The 22,464-nt window shown below is 52.2% G+C and overlaps 1 protein-coding gene across 6 annotated transcripts in view; it reads right to left on the reverse strand.

Moving 5' to 3' along the window:
- LOC140424705 (uncharacterized) overlaps nt 1-22,464 on the reverse strand; it is a 429,538-nt gene that overhangs the window by 69,926 nt on the left and 337,148 nt on the right. For all 6 annotated transcript variants that reach the window (XM_072508006.1, XM_072508009.1, XM_072508004.1 and 3 more), the window contains one exon: nt 21,107-21,160. In XM_072508006.1, the coding sequence (XP_072364107.1) occupies nt 21,107-21,160 (54 nt within the window). The remainder of the gene's footprint in view (nt 1-21,106; nt 21,161-22,464) is intronic.

Genomic DNA, 22,464 nt, shown 5'->3' on the forward strand with positions numbered 1-22,464 from the left:
CGCATCTTCAGCACGCCAAAGCACCTCTCTATCACTCCACTTGTCGCTACATGGGCATCATTGTAGTGGTTCTCCGCCTCATTGCGTGGCCTCCGTATAGGCGTCATCAGCCACGATCGCAATGGGTAGCCCCTGTCGCCCAGCAACCAGCCCCTCAGCCGGGGATGGCGTCCCTCGTACATGCCGGGGATGGATGACCGCGACAACACGAATGAGTCGTGTACACTGCCTGGGTGACGGGCGCAGACGTGCAGGATCATCATGCGGTGGTCGCAGACCACCTGTACATTCATCGAATAGGTCCCCTTCCTATTAGTGAACACGGCCCTGTTATCTGCAGGTGGCCGCACGGCGAGGTGCATCCCATCGATCGCGCCCTGGACCATGGGGAACCCGGCCACGGCAGAGAAGCCCACGGCCCGGGCATCTTGGCTGGCCCGGTCCACGAGGTAGCGGATGTAGCGGTGCGCCATGGCATATAGGGCATCTGTCACTGCCCAGATGCACCGGTGCACCGATGTCTGCGATATGCCGGACAGGTCCCCACTCGGTGCCTGGAATGACCCCGTTGCATATAAGTTCAGGGCCACCGTAACCTTGACGGACACGGGGAGAGGGTGTCCCCTGCCAGTGCCACGCGGTGACAGGTGTGCCAGCAGGTGGCAGATGTGTGCCACGGTTTCCCGGCTCATCCGGAGTCTCCTCCTGCATTCCCGGTCCGTGAGGTCCTGGTATGACTGCCTGGGCCGGTACACACGGGGCGCCCTCGGGTGCCTCCGTTGCCGTGGGGCCGCGACGTCCTCCTCCCCCTCCTCGTCCTGTCGGTCAGGTGTCCCTCCAGCCTGGGCGGCTGCCGCCTGCCCCTCTGCAGCAGCCTGCGCCGCCTCTCTGGCACGCTCCTCCTCCTCCTCATCCAGGGCAACATAGACATGAGCGGCTGCTGCCATGGTGGCCAACATCGCTGGATGATCTGAAAACATGACGGCCTGGTGGGGGGGAGGGGAACGACGACATGTCATCATTGCCTATATACCCTCCTCCCCACAGCCAGGTGGCATGGACCGCATGGGTCCAACTGTTGGAGGCTGGCACCTGGCCAGGTGGACCAACTCACTTGCCCTCCCATCCCCCTCCCCGGCACGGAACCCCACCCCCCACCCCCTCCCCGGCACGGCCCCCCCCCAACCTCCACCCCGGCACGGACCCCCCCCCCCATCCCCCTTCCCGGCACGGACCCCCCCCAACCTCCAACCCGGCACGGACCCCCCCCCATCCCCCTCCCTGGCACGGACCCCCCCCCCCCAACCTCCGCCCCGGCATGGACACCCCCATCCCCCTCCCCAGCACGGACCCCCCCCTCCCCGGCACGGACCAACCCCCCCAACCTCCACCCCGGCACGGACCCCCCCATCCCCCTCCCCAGCACGGACCCCCCCATACCCCTCCCCGGCACGGACCCCCCCTCCAACCTCCACCCCAGCACAGAGCCCCCATCCCCCTCCCCAGCACGGACCCCCCCCCCCATCCCCCTGCCCGGCACGGACCACCCCATCCCCCTCCCCAGCACGGACCCCCCCCCCATCCCCCTCCCCGGCACGGACCCCCCCATCCCCCTCCCCAGCACGGAACCCCCCCCATCCCCCTCCCCGGCACGGACCCCCCCCCCCCAACCTCCACCCCGGCACGGACCCCCCCCCCCAAACACCACCCCTGCACGGACCCCCCATCCCCCTCCCCGGCACGGACCCCCCCATCCCCCTCCCCGGCACGGACCCCCCTCCCGGCACTCCCCCGGAGCCCAGCCTACTCTAACCACCCCCCCCCCCCCCGCCGCACACACACACACACAACCCGAGACACACCTCTCCTCACGCATTCAGACTGCGGCCACGCCATTGCCTGCCCAGAGCCAACCCCCCAGGCCGTCACTCACCTCCTCGCTGGTCGGCGTGAGCCTGGAGCACCGGGTCACGCCGATGAAAAGGAGGTTTAATTTACGTCGACGTGAACGGTCATCACGTCGACGGGACTTCGGCCCATCCGGAAGGGAGAATATCGGCAGGCCGAAAATCGGCTGCCTTGCGCAGACCCGTGACATTCTCCGCGTCAGCGGCGCCATTAACGCCCCGCCGACTTTTCTCCCTTCGGAGACTTCGGCAACCGGCGGGGGCGGGATTGACGGCGGCCAACGGCCATTCTCCGACCCGCTGGGGGGTCGGAGAATGACGCCCATGATGTGTAAAGCGGTGTCTACGTGCATTCTGGACCGCATTGCCGCCACTTTTGAGGTGATGGAGAATTGTGATTTGGCGTCAAATCAACGCCCACTGCAACGTTGGCCTCGGAATTGATTCTCCTCCCATCAAGTTTCCCAATTTTGGCATCAGCCAATGGAGAACCCCGCCCCTGTTCTATCAGTCTGTCTTTAATAGTTGGGCAGCACAGTAGCACAGTGGTTAGCATTGTTGCTTCACAGCTCAAGTGCCCCAGGTTCAATTCCCGGCTTGGGTCACTGTCTGCGTGGAGTCTGCACGTTCTCCCCGTGTCTGCGTGGGTTTCCTCCGGGTGCTCCGGTTTCCTCCCACAGTCCCGAAAGACGTGCTTGTTAGGTAGTTTGGACATTCTGAATTCTCCAAACAGGCGCCAAAATGTGGCGACTGGGGGCTTGTCACAGTAATTCATTGCAGTTAATGTATGCCTATTTGTTACAATAAAGATTATTATAGTCACTGAGTAACTTGGAAGGGTAAATGAAACCTCCCCCATCTGTTGAGAAACTTGCAGGATCAAAGACAATGCTGCTTTTACTCTTGTCTGAACTTATTTTCCGTTGAATCAAAGGTAATACGGGACTAGGTGTAAAATTAACATTCTACCTAATCTCTCGGGTTTCCCGCTTCACAAAAATTAGCGTCAAGGAGTATATGGCCAGATTGTTCAGCAGTTTGAGTGCAGAATTAATAGTAAACCTTATGAGCAGGGTTACTTCTGTAGCCATCTGGGATGGCCACTTACAAAGGAAGCATGGATACTTGCAAAGACTCAAGGGAAATATGGCCAATACAGGATTCAGGCAAACTCAGAGCCTAAATGTATATTTGCTAACAGAGAACCAGACAGTATCGAAACCCCCAGCCGATTTGCATTCTAATGGCCCATTTCCCCAGGACAAAGGACTGGTACTCAGGTATCAGATACAATTCCAGACACATTGGCGCCACTCCCTTCACCCAGGAAGCCCAAACAGCCAAGGTCAATGACCGCTCAGGACACACCCAGCCATCAAGGCACCCTTTATTGGCTCAAATCGAAGACTGCCGAATTATTGGGTCTAAAGCTAAGGACTGCCCAAAAGAGCGCAAAACCCCAAAGGATAAAGAGAGGCACTGCCATGCGTTTGATATCTTTTGGCCCTGGCACACCGGCACTCTTCGGCCCGGCCTATACCTGAAGCCACCTGCAGCACCACGACCAGAAGCAAGTTCAAGATCAACGATCGCTACCAGGCGGATGAGCCCAGCAGAACCAAAGTCACTTCTCCAGACCCAGCCACTCCAGATCCAAACAAAGGCCTTGTTCCTCTGCCAAAGCCGGGTGCCTGAAGTTAAGTACAGGTTGTTGTAGTGTTAGGTATAATTTAGCTTGTGGTGTTTTTATGTTGCATGTGTGAGTTAATCCGGTGTGTAAATAAACTATTATTGAACTTGAACTAACTGACTGGTTGTTGGGTCTTTGATCAATATCTTTGATCAATATCTTTGATCAATATATTGAACCTTGTGGTGGTATCATTTGATACCTGGTGACTCTGAAAAGCAATATCATCATAATTAATTGGCAACATTATTGGTGACGCTGGTGGGACAGTACCCCCCTCATTAAAAGGGCAACATTATTGGCGTCTCCGGTGCGAATTGGCAACACTTCACGCACAATATAATGTCTTGCTTCACAAGGATTGTAATCTAGGAAGAGCTGAGTGAGCATCAGTGGCGTATGGGAAGAGGAACTAAGGAAATACTTAAAGGGGAAAGGATGGCCCCTTTGGTCTGAGTTTTGTTAAAATGAAGAGTCAGGGGCGTCATTCTCCGACCCCCCGCTGGAATTGCCTGTCCCGCCGACGTAAATCAAACCTGGTATTTACCGGCGGGACCAGGCAGCGTGGGCGGGCTCCGGGGTCCTGGGGGGGGGCGCGGGGCGATCTGACCCCGGGGGGTGCCCCCACGGTGGCCTGGCCCGCGATCGGGGCCCACCGATCCGCGGGCGGGCCTGTGCCGTGGGGGCACTCTTTCCCTTCCGCCTCCGCTACGGCCTCCACCATGGCGGAGGCGGAAGAGACTCTCCCCACTGCGCATGCGCGGGAAACTTTCAGCGGCCGCTGACGCTCCCGCGCATGCGCGGGGAAACTGACAGCGGCCGCTGACGCTCCCGCGCATGCGCCGCATTTCCGCGCCAGCTGGCGGGGCAACAAACGCCATTTCCGCCAGCTGGCGGGGCGGAAATCCCTCCGGCGTCGGCCTAGCCCCTCAATGTTGGGGCTAGGCCGCCAAAGATGCGGAGACTTCCGCACCTTTTTGCCGGCGCGATGCCCGTCTGATTTGCGCCGGCTTTGGCGCCAGTCGGCGGGCATCCCGCCGTTGGGGGAGAATTTCGCCCCAGGTCCTGGTAGTATTGGACAAACTTGGTGGGACAACCTAACCGAGATACACAAGAAGAGTTTAGGAAAAGTTCTTACACCGATGGCAATCGTGTCCTGTCTGGCACAATTGCGAGGCACAGAGGAGGTCGTGAGGACGCTCCGCGGACAGCTTGTAGAGAAAGAGAAGAGTGAGGGAAACGTTAGCAAGTATGAAAAGGGTAATGAGCAACTCCAAGAGCAGCTAGCAGCAAAAGACAAGGAGATGGCTGATGTCAAACGGGCACACCAATCTTGTTTAGTCCACCTAAGCAGCTTTCAGACACAATACGATAAGGTCTACCAAGATACAAAACGCACAGTCTTGGTAAGAGAAGGGGCGGAACAACAGGTAGAACAGTTAAAGAGGCAATGTGCAGACTTGAAGGCAGCTTTACGAACACTCCACAGTTCCACAACGGAACAAAGGCAGAGTTCAGTAGACCACGCCAAATGCAGGCGGCAAATTTCAAGGTTACAGTCACTCTTCGTGCAAATTGGTTTCAGAGACGCCTTTGGACCAAATTTAGACCAGCAAGCTGGCCCCGACTGGCAGGAACGCAATGAAACTGCCTATAGTTATGTAGAAGACACCGAAAATCGCAATAGTGCCCCCTGGCCCCGAAAACGAAAGCAGCCGCACCCCTGACTGCACAGGCAGCACACAACCCCATGAATCCAGTCACCAGGCAGCGCAAGTCACTGATTGATGACAAACCCGATTTTGTGTACATCACCCCATTATCCATCACACAACTGAGAGATGCCTGCGCCAAAATTCCAACCCATAGCAGACCCACACCATAGGCGCAATTCTCCCATCGGGAGACTAAGTCCAGGCGCCGGAGTGAAAACCGGAGTGTTTCACTCCGGCGTCGGTGGCCGCGCCCAGCCCCCTATTCTCCCGCCCCCGGGGGCTAGGAGCGGCGTCACATCATTTACGCGTGCCGGGCCTTGCCACCGGCGCCAACCCGCGCATGCGCGGTTGCCGTCCTCCCCGCAAGACGATGTTGGATGGATCTTGCGGGGTGGCAGAGGAAAAGAGGTCCTCCTTCAGAGAGGCCGACCCGCTGATCAGTGGGCACCGATCGCGGGCCAGACCCCTTTTGAGTCCCCTCCCCCCGGTGCAGGAACCCCCCTCCCCACCCACCCCCCCCCGGTGCAGGAACCCCCACCCCCACAGGCCACCCCCCAGCGTTCCCGCGCTGCTCCCACCGGCAGCGACCATGTGTGGACGCCGTCGGTGGGAACCTGTCGTGTTGGGCAGGCCGCTCGGCGCATCCGGGCCGGAGAATCACCGCTCGCCCGTTACAACCGGCGAGCGGCGATTCTCCAAACGGCCAGCCGTGATTCTCGCCGCGCCGGTTTGGGGGTGGGTGGGAGAATCGCTTGCGGGTGCCGGTGCGGCGTGGCGGAACTCGCGTGGCGCCCCGGCGATTCTCCCACCCGGCGTGTGGGGGGGGGGGGGAGAATTCCGCCCCATTTCTTTGAGCGAGTAAGACAACAGACAGTTATGTACTGTCTGGACGAACCGGAGGAAGTGAAACTTATAGTGATGAGCTTTGACCCGTCCGTTAGTTCAGCATTACCTGATCCACAGAATGTAGGAGGAGGAAGCCTCCAGGACATGAAGGCAGCTATTTTAGAGGCAATTGGAAATAACAGAGGAGATCCCTTAGAAGGTCTAAATCGCTGCAGACAAAAGAAGGGAGAGCATCCGACTGCATACGCAGGATGCCTTTGGATATACTTCAAAGCGGTATTTGGAGATTTAGTCCGCGCACACTTAAATGTCGAAAACACAACCAAATGGACACGTATTTTAGTCTCCCACGCCACAGATGCAGGACAAAAAGCCTGTGCGAATTCTGACCCTTCAGACGCCACACATAACAAAGTGTGGGTTCTGAAGAGACTTTCTAGAGCTTGGGAACAATCCCGACATAAAAAGGCAGAGCAGGAGAAGGCAGAAACAAATATGAATCCAGTAAGGTCACATCAGGACCCCGCATGGGTAAACGAAGGTAGACATGACGGACAGCACCACAGAGCACGGGGATACTATAATTGTGGACAAAAGGGACATTACGCCCACAAATGCAATGCCCCCCCGAACCAGCAACGGAATCAGCAAGCGAACGCCCCACATAGGAACAATGCCAGGCCTGTACACAGTATTAGCACCCGCCCAGACAATTCTGCCATAAATAGCACAGATTGACGGTGTTCGGACTCCCCAACTTGGTCTGTGATACACTCTGGGACAAGTCAGGTAGACCAGTAGTCACAGCAAAGTCCGGGGACACCCCGTAGAGTTCCTTTGGGACACAGGAGGGTCCCGCACCACTTTAAACTTCTCCACAATGTTTCAGCGAGACAAATGGCCCACTACAGACACTATCACTCTTAACGGATTTACAGGACATATCCAGCAGGGATGTATTATGGCCCCCGTAGTTATTCAAATCGGAAACGTTAATACCAAGCACCCCGTTGTTTTAGTAGATTTGCCCCGAACAGCAGAACACATCTTAGGGATCGACTTCATGGGCGAGATTCTCCGGAAACGGCGCGATGTCCGCCAACTGGCGCCCAAAACGGCGCCAATCAGACGGGCATCGCGCCGCCCCAAAGGTGCGGAATGCTCTGCATCTTTGGGGGCCGAGCCCCAACATTGAGGGGCTAGGCCGGCGCCGGACGAATTTCCGCCCCGCCTTTGGTGCCCCGCCAGCTATAACGGAAATTACATCTCCGGGCGGCGCATGCGCGGGAGCATCAGCGGCCGCTGACAGCATTCCTGCGCATGCGCAGTGGAGGGCGTCTCTTCCGCCTCTGCCATGGTGGAGACCATGGCGGAGGCGGAAGGGAAAGAGTGCCCCCACGGCACAGGCCCGCCCGCGGATCGGTGGGCCCCGATCGCGGGCTAGGCCACCGTGGAGGTACCCTCCGGGGCCAGATCACCCCGCGCCTCCCCCCTGGACCCCGGAGCCTGCTCGCGCCGCCTTGTCCCGCCGTTAAGGTAGGTGATTTAATTTACGCCGGCGGGACAGGAATTTTAGCGGTGGGACTTCGGCCCATCCGGGCCGGAGAATCGAGCGGGGGGGCCCGCCAACCGGCGCGGCGCGATTCCCGCCCCTGCCGAATATCCGGTGCCGGAGACTTCGGCAACCGGCGGGTTTCACGCCAGCCCCCGGCGATTCTCCGACCCGGTGGGGGGGTCGGAGAATTTCGCCCCATGAGTTCACACAACCTTTCCTTTGACCCCGTGAATAAGTGTGTTTGGAAAATGGCTAGAACAGCGAGAGCCACCGCCACGCTCACAGTAGGAGACGACAAACACAGAATCTGCTCAGTCGCCGACTATTGGTTTGATCCGCAAACCATTAGTACAAATAGGATGATTAGAGAGGTCCTAAGGAAACATAAAGCATCCTTCGCCCAGCACAAGCACGATTGTGGAAAGATTCCGGGAACAATCGCCATTACAGGTCTCGATCCCAAGCCCCAGAAACAATACGGCTTCCCACAGCAAGCCGAGGGAGAAATTGCAAAAGTAATTCAAAGTTTGGTAGACGAAGGTGTAATTCCGCCTGTAGCCTCAACAAAAAATGCCCCAATTTGGCCCGTAACTAAACCAGACGGTTCATGGAGACTGACCATTGATTACAGAAAACTCAATAAAGTAACTCCATTCGTAGCCCCCACCGTTGCCATGTGTCCCAAGACAATGCTGAAGTAGGGACTACAGTCAAGGTATTTTACGGTACTGGACATTAGCAATGGCTTCTGGTCCATTCCATTAGATAAGAATTGTCAATACAAATTCGCCTTCACGTTCCAAGGACGGCAATATACGTGGACATGCCTTCCGCAAGGTTTCCACAACTCCCCCTCCATTTTCCACCGACAATTGGCAAATGGATTATCCAAATTTTCCCGTCCCGAATGCCTCATTCAGTATGTGGACGACTTGCTCCTACAAACTGATCCCAAGGAAGAGCACATTTTGCTTATTTCCGAACTACTAGGTCTCCTACACTCAATTGGATGTAAAGTTAACCCGAAAAAGGCCCAAATCCTCAAAGAAAAGGTCTTTTATTTAGGCACAGTCATCACGCACGGAAAAAGAGAGATAGAGCAAAAACGGATTGATTTAATTGTTAAATTGCCCTTGCCCCATAATGTCACTGCACTCCGGTCATTTTTAGGACTGGTTGGTTACTGTAGGAACCATATAGACGCTTTCTCCACCAAGGCAGCCCCACTTTCCGAGCTCCTAAAAAAGGACGTTGGAATGGCTTCCACAGCATACGGATGCCATTGATGCATTAAAACGCACCCTAGGTACATCCCCCGCTTTGCAGGTACAAGACCCACACTCCCCATACGCCATAGAAATAGCGACCACAGACCGAAGCCTATCGGCCGTACTACTCCAAGAAAGGCACGATCGTTTAGAACAAAGAACAAAGAAATGTACAGCACAGGAACAGGCCCTTCGGCCCTCCAAGCCCGTGCCGACCATGCTGCCCGACTAAACTACAATCTTCTACACTTCCTGGGTCCATATCCCTCTATTCCCATCCTATTCATGTATTTGTCAAGATGCCCCTTAAATGTCACTATCGTCCCTGCTTCCACCACCTCCTCCGGTAGCGAGTTCCAGGCATCCACGACTCTCTGTGTAAAAAACTTGCCTCGTACATCTACTCTAAACCTTGCCCCTCGCACCTTAAACCTATGCCCCCTAATAATTGACCCGTAGCCTATGCCTCACGAGTTTTAGACCCAGTGGAGCAAGGATTTTCAGCTTGCGAAAGGCACTTGCTCGCAGTTTTTTGGGCTGTTCAGTACTTCGCACGCATCACAGTCCTCAACCCCGTAACAATTTTAACCGAGCACACCCCAACGCAGCTACTGTGAGATGATAGGTTAAAGGATGGTTCAGTTAGCCAGATTAGAGCAGCGTGCTGGACCCTATTCTTACAAGGAAGGGACATCACAGTAAAAAGGACAAAGACACACACATTTTTAGCAGATAACTTGCAGTATGAAGGAACCCCACATGAGCGTGAAATCATCGCAGCCAGGCACAACACAGGACCCTTTATTCCTAAATCGCTACCCACAAAAACAGGCACCAGACCACAGAGAACCCAGCCCATGGATAAATCTTAAAATTTATGTAGATGGCTCCCCCACCGTTGATAATGGAAAAAGGATTACAGGATGTGGTATTTATGTGGAAGATGCGCAGGGACGCGCCTTAGAGGAGATATCGCTAAAATTACCAGGTCATTTAGGATCGCAGGCAGCCGAGTTAGCAGCCATCGCATACATAGTACAGCACCCAGATTCTTTCCCGACCCCCGCAGATATATATTCGGACAGTTTGTATGTCTGTAACAGTTTGACGGAATTTCTGCCCCTGTGGGAATCTAGAGGATTCATATCTGCCGACGGTAAACCCCTACTCTCAGCACCATTACTGAAGCACATTCTTGAAACGGCTAAAGATCGCAAATATGGCATAATAAAAGTCAGAAGCCATCATCGTTCCTCCCCACCCGGTAACATAAAAGCAGACTCCCTAGCAAAGGCAGGATCACGTCACGGTCACTTTTGGCAACCCCCCCGAGAGTGCCCCAGTACACGCAGTCAGGTCTCACAGACGAATATCCAAGATTTAGCACATGTCCAAAAGGCAAACAACACTCTTCAGCAAATTTTAAACGGTAACTTCCCAGCGCACTATGACAAATTCAAGGACATACTGACGGTACAGGACGGAATTGTATTAAAGAATGGAATTTATGTGGTCCTCACCCAGGACAGGAACCAGATTATTGTCAATTTCATGATGGACACGGACATCAGGGGATAGAAACCATCATTGCCCATTTATGACCTTTGTGCTGGTGGCCCGATTTAAAAGCAGACGTCACACATGATATTGAAAATTGTTTAATTTGCACTCAAAATAATCCAGACAGATACTCCAGGAAAGGTCAGTTAAGGCACAGCCACCCTGTTAATGGCCCATGGACGAATTTACAGCTAGATTACATTGGTCCCCTCCCCCCCTGCGGAAATGGTTTTAAATATGTGTTGGTCGTGATCAACACCTTCACAAAATGGGTGGAAGCATTTCCCTCCAGGACAAATACGGCTAAGGCAACAGCCAAGGTTTTAACGCAGCAGATACTTACACGCTGGGGATTCCCCCGCAGCATTGAATTGCACCAAGGTTCGCATTTTATGGGAAGAGTGATGCAGAATGTTTTGACGATTTTTGGGATAAAACAAAAATTCCATATTGCCTATCACCCACAATCCAGCGGCATTGTGGAACGTATGAACAGAACCCTAAAAGCGACTATCAGGAAAATGGTGATTTATGAACATGGGACACAGTTCTCCCATTTGCACTTATGTTTATTAGGAACACGGTATCAAGTTCCACAGGATTCACCCCCCACACCCTTATGACCGGACGACCCATGAAAGGAACTGAATATTTATTAGGACTTGATTTGGTCAGCCCCACAGTCACTGCCCTCACCCACGAAAAAGCAGTCCAACAGGTAATGAAAAATGTTAAAACAGCCCAGCTCACTGCAGCTGTCCGACTAGGCGCTAGGAAAAAGCAGAGGAAGGCCTCCTTTGATAAAACAGTACACCCCGTAGAGTATACAGTCGGTCAGCAGGTGATGGTTTCCCTGTATAACCCCAGTTCATTCCTCTCCCCTAAATTTGCAGGATTCTACTCGATTTCAGATAAAGTAATCCCCTCGGTGTATAAAATAACATATCCTAATGGAAAGTCAGGATGGTTTCATATCAACCAACGGAAGGTTTATGGAACCCAGTGCAGCCACTCACACCACGTCTCTCTGGCACTAGCAGACGATTACGTCCCGCCCACTGACAACCTAGTCCGACCCTTCCCCAGCCAGGACAGCATGTCCACAGACCCGACCTTGTCCCTGCCCTCAGGAACGACTTTCCACCTTAAACTTGATTCGACGCGAGCGACAGCGCTCCAGACTTACTTGAAATGAACGACCAATGGCACAACCGCTCAGGCCCCACTCGCTCCAGCCCCAGGAACCCCGACCAAGATATGTTTGGCCCCTCATACCCCCTTTCATTGCCACAACCAGAACCACCGCCACCGCCCGATGATCGAAATTTGCCCTTTGCAGCTACCGCCCCTTCTGACCAAACAATTCCCCATTGGCACCGCGATAACTCTTGTCGATTGATGCTGAAAGACGATTCGGATCCCACGACGGTCCACGCGGCCACGGCGCAAAAACGCCAGACACGAGTTTGGCAACCGGGAGATGGTGATTTCTCAGAGTCTGATTCCCGTTATGGTAACCCTTTTACGACGCTTTTTGAAATGGAACTCTGAGGTGCCCAGGTGACGAGAAAAAGGAACCGATTGAGATTTACGGTGTCCTGTTTTCTGACGGAGCCTGCCCGCCTTTATTTCTCGAATTTCTTGATACACTTTATTCTTCTGGTCTCGGATGTTTAATTAATGTCGCCCCGTCCACTAACTTTCTTGATGCCGTCATGATTACTCGTCTGCCCATTCTCGGAGCCCATATGTTACAAACTCTTTCTGCTCGTGTAAGGTCACCCAAGCAGTGGAGTAACGGCACTAATCCCCACCCTGCCTGAGGACCCCCTATGTATTCGGTCAGCCAAGCTCGGGTAGTGGAGCAACGGCACTGATCACTGCCCTACCCCGGGATTCCACCCATTCTTGCCCTGCCGCAGCTCATACGCACCCCATATTCCCATTGTCATAATATACATGCAGGTATATGATGGCGCACAGACAGGCAGTGATTGACACACAGGATGACCAGTGAACGCACAGAACACAACAGCCAATCACCAGACAGGACACGACCACTATAAAGCCAGAGGGCACTAGTTTTCCCACTCTCTTGGGATGCAGCCTCTGAGACAGTCAGAGCCCGTGAGCAGCAACTAGAACATACACCGTGTGGTAGTAAGATAGTCTGGTCAGGTTAGCCTCAGGTCTCCAGTCAGGTCAGCATAATGTCAACCCACAGTTAAAGTATGTATGATAGTTAAGAGTTCAATAAAATCATGTTGCATTTCTTCAAGTGTTGGAAGCCTATCTCTCTCACTGCTGCAGTAAACGCAGTCCTCGCAGACCCGGCACACCCAACACATCATGGTACCAGTGAGTCATGCTCGAGTTTGATGGACCCACCTTGAGATAGTCTGCCCTTGACCAACGATCAGCCATCCGGTAACATTGTCAGCGTCCGCCCTCCCCCGCAGCTCCGCATCGAAGAAGGTGAAACAACTCCCAGTGATGAGCATTGATCCGGACGACGAGTGGTGTGCCACCCTGACGGTCAATGAGGCTCACAGACGCTTCAGGCTGGACACCGGCGCTTCAGCAAACCTCATTTTAAAGTCTGACCTTAAGATCATAAGACCATAAGACAGGAGCGGAAGTAAGGCCATTCGGCCCATCGAGTCCACTCCACCATTCAATCATGGCTGATTTCAACTCCATTTATCCGCTCTCTCCATAGCCCTTAATTCCTCGAGAAATCAAGAATTTATCAACTTCTGTCTTAAAGACACTCAACGTCCCGGCCTCCACCACCCTCTGTGGCAATGAATTCCACAGACCCACCACTCTCTGGCTGAAGAAATTTCTCCTCATCTCTGTTCTAAAGTGACTCCCTTTTATTCTAAGGCTGTGCCCCCGGGTCCTAGTCTCCCCTGCTAATGGAAACAACTTCCCTACATCCACCCTATCTAAGTCATTCATTATCTTGTAAGTTTCTATTAGATCTCCCCTCAACCTCCTAAACTCCAATGAATATAATCCCAGGATCCTCAGACGTTCATCGTATGTTAGGCCTACCATTGCTGGGATCATCCGTGTGAATCTCCGCTGGACCCGCTCCAGTGCCAGTATGTCCTTCCTGAGGTGTGGGGCCCAAAATTGCTCACAGTATTCTAAATGGGGCCTAACTAATGCTTTATAAAGCTTCAGAAGTACATCCCTGCTTATATATTCCAAGCCACTTGAGATAAATGACAACATTGCATTTGCTTTCTTAATTACGGACTCAACCTGCAAGTTTCCCTTTAGAGAATCCTGGACTAGGACTCCCAAGTCCCTTTGCACTTCAGCATTATGAGTTTTGTCACCGTTTAGAAAATAGTCCATGCCTCTATTCATTTTTCCAAAGTGCAAGACCTCGCACTTGCCCACGTTGAATTTCATCAGCCATTTCTTGGACCACTCTCCTAAACTGTCTAAATCTTTCTGCAGCCTCCCCACCTCCTCCATACTACCTGCCCCTCCACCTATCTTTGTATCATCGGCAAACTTAGCCAGAATGCCCCCAGTCCTGTCATCTAGATCGTTAATATATAAAGAGAACAGCTGTGGCCCCAACACTGAACCCTGCGGGACACCACTCGTCACCGGTTGCCATTCCGAAAAAGAACCTTTTATCCCAACTCTCTGCCTTCTGCCTGACAGCCAATCGTCAATCCATGTTAGTACCTTGCCTCGAATACCATGGGCCCTTATTTTACTCAGCAGTCTCCCGTGAGGCACCTTATCAAAGGCCTTTTGGAAGTCAAAATAGATAACATCCATTGGCTCTCCTTGGTCTAACCTATTTGTTATCTCTTCAAAGAACTCGAACAGGTTTGTCAGGCACGACCTCCCCTTACTAAATCCATGCTGACTTGTCCTAATCTGACCCTGCACTTCCAAGAATTTAGAAATCTCATCCTTAACAATGGATTCTAGAATCTTGCCAACACCATCCGCGTCAAGCCAAGCATTCTTCCACCAGCCTGCCAGCTCCTAGACTACAATGGCAATGCCATTGTTGCCAGTGGCTCATGCCAGCTTGAGGTATCCCATCATTTTTCACAAGCAACCCTGCGTTTTGAAATTGTAGGAACCAACAGAGCTTCCCTGCTCGGTGCTCGGGCCTGCAAAATCCTGAATCTTGTGCAGCGGGTTCACACCATGTCATCCGCAGAGGCAACGACCTCGCCAGATGTCAACTTCCAAACCCAATTAGATGACATTATAGCACAATACCACAGCGTCTTCGAAGGTATGGGTACACTACCTTACCGATACAAGATACTGCTGAAGCCGAATGCCACACCCGTGGTTCATGCACCGTGTCGGGTGCCGGTGCCCCTCAAGGACCGCCTCAAGCAGCAGCTGCAAGACCTCCAGGACCAGGGCGTCATTTCTAAGGTCGCTGAACCCACGGACTGGGTTAGCTCCATGGTCTGTGTCAAAAAACCGTCAGGGGAATTTCACATTTGTATCGACCCCAAAGATTTGAACAGTAACATCATGAGAGAACACTACCCTCTACCTAAACTAGAAGAGCTCACTAGCGAAATGGCTCACGCCAAGCTTTTCACGAAGCTGGATGCCTCCAAGGGGTTTTGGCAAATACAGCTGGACGCGTCCAGTCGAAAGTTGTGTACATTTAACACCCCGTTCGGTCGCTACTGTTACAACCGGATGCCCTTTGGCATCATCTCCGCCTCGAAAGTGTTCCACCACATAATGGAGCAAATGATGGAGGGCATCGAGGGGGTGCGAGTGTATGTTGATGACATCATTGTCTGGTCCACAACTCCTCAGGAGCACATCGATCGCCTCAAGCGAGTGTTCCACAGGATCCATGAGCAAGGTCTCCGACTCAATAGAGCCAAATGCTCGTTCGGTCAAGCAGAAATAAAGTTCCTTGGCGACCATATTTCGCAGTTCGGTGTACGGCCAGATGCAGACAAGGTGTCGGCGATCAACGCCATGAAGACCCCGGAGGACAAGAAGGCGGTCCTCCGCTTCCTAGGGATGGTCAATTTCTTGGGAAGTTTATCCCCAACCTTGCATCACACACCACAGCTCTCCGCAATCTTGTAAAAACAACTACGGACTTCCAGTGGCTCCCCGCTCATGAGCAAGAGTGGCGTGAGCTCAGGGCGAAACTCACCAAGGCCCCGGTACTGGCATTTTTCGACTCCGCCAAGGAGATGAGGTACTGGCATTTTTCGACTCCGCCAAGGAGACGAAGATCTCCACCGACGCGAGCCAGGCTGGCATTGGGGCAGTATTCCTCCAGCGGGACGAATCCTCCTCCTGGGCCCCAGTCGCATATACCTCTAGAGCCATGACGCCTACTGAGCAACAATACGCTCAGAGTGAAAAAGAATGCCTGGGCCTCCTCACAGGGATTGACAAATTCCATGATTACGTGTATGGACTCCCCAAATTCACGGTCGAGACAGACCACAAGCCATTGGTTCACATCATCCAAAAATACCTCAATGATATGACGCCACGGCTACAACGTATCCTCCTCAAACTCCGCCGCTACGATTTCGCCCTGGTCTACACCCCGGGCAAAGAGCTCATTGTGGCCGACGCACTCTCTAGATCCATCACCACGCCGGGTGAGCAGTCGGACTTTGTCTGTCAGATAGACGCTCAGGTGACGTTTTGTGCATCCAACTTTCCGGCCACTGATGAAAGGGTCGTGCAAATTCGTCAGGAGACGGCCAGGGATCCTTTACTCCAGCGGGTGATGCGACATCTCACGGAGGGTTGGCATAAGGGGCAGTGCCCCCAGTTTTATAATATAAAGGACGATCTAGCGGTAGTGGACGGCATATTAATGAAGCTGGACAGGATAGTAATCCCACAGAGCTTGCGAGAGCTGGTCTTCGGCCAAATCCACGAGGGTCACCTGGGGGTCGAAAAGTGTCACTGTCGAGCCCGAGAGGCAGTATATTGGCCAGGCATCAGTCAGGATATCGCCAACACGGTCCTCAATTGCCCAACGTGTCAAAGGTTCCAGCCGGCTCAGCCCATAGAGGCTCTATAGCCGCATGAACTGGTGTCCTCCCCATGGTCCAAAGTTTGATTGACCTCTTTCATGCAAAGGGCTGAGACTATGTCCGCCTCGTGGACAACTTTTCCAACTACCCCGAGGTGTTCAGACTGACTGACCTCACATCAGCAACGGTCATCAAGGCATGCAAAGAGGCTTTTGCCCGTCATGGCATTCCATTTACAGTGATGACTGATAATGGCCCTCGTTTCTTCAGCGAGGAGTGGACGGACTTTGCCCAGCTGCACAATTTTACGCACGTCACTTCAAGCCCCCTCTACCCCCAGTCGAATGGGAAGGCTGAAACGGTGGTCCACATTGTTAAAACACTGTTGTGTAAAGCTGCTGACTCGGGTTCGGATTTGAACCTGGTGCTATTAGCCTACCGGGCGACTCCTTTGTCCGCTGGCCTGTCCCCAGCACAGCTGCTAATGAACCGCACACGCCGGACGACAGTGCCGGCTATCCACATCCCGGACCTTGACAATTATCCGGTCCTGCAGAGGATGCAACAGTCTCGGGATCAATGCAAGTCGGCGTACGACGCCCACGCCACAGATCTCCCTGCCCTGGCTCCTGCTGACCGAGTTCGTGTTCAGCGACCTGACGGTGACTGGTCTGCCGCGGCTGTGGTGGTTAAGCAAGTGGCCCCGAGATCGTTCCTCGTTCGCACGCATGATGGCTCCTTTCTTCGGCGTAATAGGCGGGCACTGCGGCTACTTCCACGCCCACCAACTGAACGTGATGTCCCGCCTCGCATGCTGGTTACTCAGGACGCGCCCTTCCACGAGGCCACCGATCTGCCAGTTCTTTTACCGACCTCTACATTGGCGGCAGTTCCGCCCGTTCAAGTGCAGGCGGCCCCTGACCCCCCTTGATACGGTCAACCAGAACTCGTCGCCCGCCACAGAGACTGAATTTATAGACTGAATGTTGCATCACCTTGTGATCCGTTTACACATCTGTACATATTGTTTCTTCCTAATTAGTTATCTGCCCTCTATCTGCACTAGACACCTTCCCATGTAAAAAGTTAACATACTTTGTATATAGTCAGGCTCCTGTACACACACACACTCACTATTTATTGACCTACACACATTATTTTAAAAAATAAGTTAAAAAAAGGGGGGGAGATGTCATAATATACACACAGGTATATGATGGTGCACAGACAGGCAGTGATTGACACACAGGATGACCAGTGAACGCACAGAACACAGCAGCCAATCACCAGACAGGACACGACCACTATAAAGCCAGTGGGCACTAGTTTTCCCGCTCTCTTGGGATGCAGCCTCTGAGACAGTCAGAGCCCGTGAGCAGAAACTAGAACATGCACCATGTGGTAGTAAGATAGTCTGGTCAGGTTAGCCTCAGGTCTCCAGTCAAGCCAGCATAGTGTCAACCCACAGTTAAAATATGTATGATAGTTAAGAGTTCAATAAAATCGAGTTGCGTTTCTTCAAGTGTTGGAAGCCTATCTCTCTCTCTGCTGCAGTAAACGCAGTCCTCGCAGACCCAGCTTACCCAACACATCACCCATCACTGATTTGGAAAAGTTTTTTAAAACTCTTTACTGTCTCTGGCAGGTCTTTGTTTCCCCTGATCTGTTCTTTTTTGTGTGTGGTTTAAAGAATGTTCTTTGCCGCAGTCTCGGCACTCAACTTTGGTTTCCGGCAAGCCTTCGGTCGCGAACCCCAACTGCTGTTTACATGTTTAACACACTTGAAACAAAATTTGCTGCTATTACAAAAACTACCTCAGCGCTGGACAATAAATTGTCCTCCCACTCAATGCATCGACAAGCTGCGAGAAATCCTCGCACTTTAACAGAATGTTCTTTTCGGATGTCTTCAAAATGGTTGGTTTAAAAATAAAATGAGGGAGTCACACATGGTGACAATTCTAATGGGAAATTGATATTAAGGAGAAACAGACAGACAAACGAGATGTTAAACAAAGGTAATAACAGATATTATGCTTGCACCCCCAGGAATATACGAAGATACAAGGAACAAAAGACAAGATGAAAACAGACCTGATGACCTCCATTATGATCATCGTTGGGTCACTACAATTGCACGCGTCGACGGCACCTGTAACCCACACCACATTGGCCCCAAACACAACCATAACCACACGATACCGAGCCCGGACACCACACCTCCCATGAAAATAAACACTGATACCCCCACATGGTGCGAAAACATCGTAAAATGGTATTCCCTCCCATACACGGTAGAAGCCCTATTAGTTATTGCAATACTCTGCAGTGTCGTTCAGACACTTAAGACTTCGAAAATGGCGAAGGAGAGCCTCCCGCTTCCCGATAGATACACTCCGAGCCCCTTTTGTTGGACTTCAACAGACCCTTTTTGAACCCTTTTCTGGTAAATAAAGTTTGTGTTTCGGTAAATGTGATAAGTTAAGTAGGAATGTGATGCTGCCATTGTTTAACATTTGTGGACTGTAATATAAGTTATTTTTGGTTATTAGCCAGCAGCATAAGTGTAGTTTATCTAAGGACAGATAGAGGTTCCCCTTGTGTAAAGAAGTTAAAGGAATGATGAAATGTTTTAGTGCCCCCTTAGAATTTATAAATGTGTGGGGCGGGATTTTGCCGTAATCGGTGGGGGGGGGGGGGGGGGCAACTCCGGTGGGAAGGAGTGGCGTGAACCAGTCCGGCGATGGACCACCCCAAAGGTGCGGAAACCTCCGCACCTTCAGGTGCTAGGCCAGCCCCGGAGTGGTTTGCGCCAAGTCGGCCGGCGGGAAAGGGCCTTCGCCGGCCAGAACGAGTTGGCGCATGCGCGGGAGCGCCAGCGTGTGCTGGCATCAACCCAGCGCATGTGCAAAGGGCTTCGTCTATGCACCGGCCACGGCAGACCGCTACAGCCACCGGTGCGGAAGAATAGTGTGCCCCCACAGCACAGGTGGGCTCCGATTGCAGGCCAGGCCACCGTGGGGGCAACATCCGGGGCCAGATCCCCCCTCGCCCCCCCCAAGAACCCTGGAGGCCGCCCGCGCCACCAGTTCCCGCTTGTAAGGACCTACTCTAATTTACGCCGGCGGGACCGGCAAAATAAACGGGCGACCACTCGGCACATCACAGGCCGGAGAGTCGCCGGGGGGGGGCCGCTGCTAGCGGCCGCCGACCGGTGCGATTCCCGCCCCCGCCAAATCTCCAGTGCCGGAGAATTCGGCATTCGACGGGGGCAGATTTCACGCCGCTCCCCGGCGATTCTCCGACCCGGCGGGGGGTCGTAGAATCCCGCCCGTGATGTATTAAAAACTTAGGTAAATTCTCCAATTCATAGGACAGAGTAGTATAGAACCTGTCCTTGACCAAGGGTACCCGGCACACCGAAGAACAGATGAAGGATCAATATTGTGATCCACCATGCTTCGCATTTAGGATCAAGAGGACGGACTGTAGCCACCTGGGATGGTCACTTACAAAGGAAACGTGGATTCAGGCAAACTCAGAGCCTAAATGTATATTTGCTAACAGAGAACCAGACAGTATCGAAACCCCCAGCCGATTTGCATTCTAATGGCCCATTTGCCCAGGACAAAGGACTGATACTCAGGTATCAGCTACAATTCCAGACACATTGGCGCCACTCCCTTCACCCAGGAAGCCAAGGTCAATGACCGCTCAGGACACACCCAGCCATCAAGGCACCCACCCCTTTATTGGCTCAAATCGAAGGCAGTAATTGAAGCCTGCCGAATTATTGGGTCTAAAGCTAAGGACTGCCCAAAAGAGCGCAAAACCCCAAAGGATAAAGAGAGGCACTGCCATGTGTTCGATCTCTTTTGGCCCTGGCACACCGGCACTCTTCGGCCCGGCCTATACCTGAAGCCAACTGCAGCACCACGACCAGAAGCAAGTTCAAGATCAACGATCGCTACCAGACGGATGAGCCCAGCAGAACCGAAGTTACTTCTCCAGACCCACCCACTCCAGATCCAAACAAAGGCCTTGTTCCTCTGCCGAAGCCGGGTGCCTGAAGTTAAGTACAGGTTGTTGTAGTGTTAGGTATAATTTAGCTTGTGGTGTTTTTATGTTGCATGTGTGAGTTAATCCTGTGTGTAAATAAACTATTATTGAACTTGAACTAACTGACTGGTTGTTGGGTCTTTGATCAATATCTTTGATCAATATCTTTGATCAATATATTGAACCTTGTGGTGGTATCATTTGATACCTGGCGACTCTGAAAAGCAATATCATCATAATTAATTGGCAACATTATTGGTGACGCTGGTGGGATAGTACCCCACTCATTAAAAGGGCAACATTATTGCCGTCTCCGGTGCGAATTGGCAACACTTCACACATAATATAATGTCTTGCTTCACAAGGATTGTAATCTAGGAAGAGCTGAGTGAGCTTCAGTCATAACTGAACCATGTTTAAAACTTCCGCAGTTCGGCAACATGTCTTCTAGGGTACCTCAGTTCAAGTCTCCTGTTCAGTACTTACCAGCTGGAGCTTGACGCCGCATGGGGCAAGTTGCTGGCTGTTGACCTGGCATGCCTGTTATAAAGCAGAGTGGAAGTAATCAGTAAGGTCTCGAACAGCAAAAGAAATCCAAGAGCTAAAGTAACACAGTTTGAATGTTACATTGTTGAACAAACCATTGTTCTCTTATTTAATGAGTAAAAGTTGATGTTAATACCTACACTTGCACCTGATTATATAATCTATGTTGCTAACTCATATGTTGCTATATAAAACTTTGGTTAGGCTGCACTTTGAGTATTATGTGCAGTTCTGGTCACCACATTTTCAGAAGGACATGAAACTTTGGAGAGAGTGCAAAGAAGGTTCACTAGGATGTTGCCTGGTCTCAAGGCGTTGGCTATGAGGACAGGTTGAATAAACTAGGATTGTTTTCATTGGAAGGACGGAGACTGGGAGGAGACCTGATAGAGGTCTACAAAATTATGAGAGGCATAGATTATTATGAGAGGGGTGGATAGTCAGAGGCTTTTTCCAAGGGTGGAAGTGTCAATTGCAAGGGGGCACAAGTTCAAGGTGATGGGGAGAAAGTTTAAGGGAGACGTGTGGGGTATGTTTTTCACACAGAGAGTGGTGGGTGCCTGGAACGCGCTGCCAGAGGATGTGGTGGAAACAGGCACATTAGCAACATTTAAGAGGCATCTGGATAGATACATGAATAGAGAGGAAATAGAGGGATACGGACCGAGGAAGGGCAGAAGGTATTTTTTTAGTTAGGGTATCATGATCAGCACGGGCTTGGAGGGCCGAAGGGCCTGTTCCTATGCTGTAGTTTTCTTTGTTTTTTTGTCTTCCAATAGAGAGAATGGTGTAATATTTGGGATTACCATCACTTAGATGAGATATTGAAACTGCTACACAGTTCTGATAAATATTAAAGGTCTCACAGTTTTATTCACTAGTTTTCCTATCAACCAACACTACCCATAATTGATTAACTTCTCATTCATCTCGTTGTTAAGATTTGGGTGCATTTAAAATCAATGCTGTATTCAATTTCACAAAACAAACAATGGGTGCGATTCTGCCACGGTGTTGTGTCCAGCGCCACGCAGGGTCCATCGAGGGAGAGGCCCAAATCGGGATTTGGGTTCATGAGTCACCCAACCCACGGCGCTCAGCGCGATCTGGATCACGTCCAAATAATCACATTTAGGGCTCATTTAAATAAGTGTGGCCTACGTGAGGCTGCATTCTCCCGGCGCCCCGGAGTCACCAAACACACTGGTGAGGCCTCAACTTTGCGCAGATTAATACTGGTCTCCACAAGCAGAGAACAGGGGGATTTTAATCTACATGTCGATTGGTTTAACCAGGTC

The sequence above is a fragment of the Scyliorhinus torazame genome, chromosome 6 (assembly GCF_047496885.1).
Source record: "Scyliorhinus torazame isolate Kashiwa2021f chromosome 6, sScyTor2.1, whole genome shotgun sequence".
In the NCBI taxonomy this organism is placed as follows: Eukaryota; Metazoa; Chordata; class Chondrichthyes; order Carcharhiniformes; family Scyliorhinidae; genus Scyliorhinus; species Scyliorhinus torazame.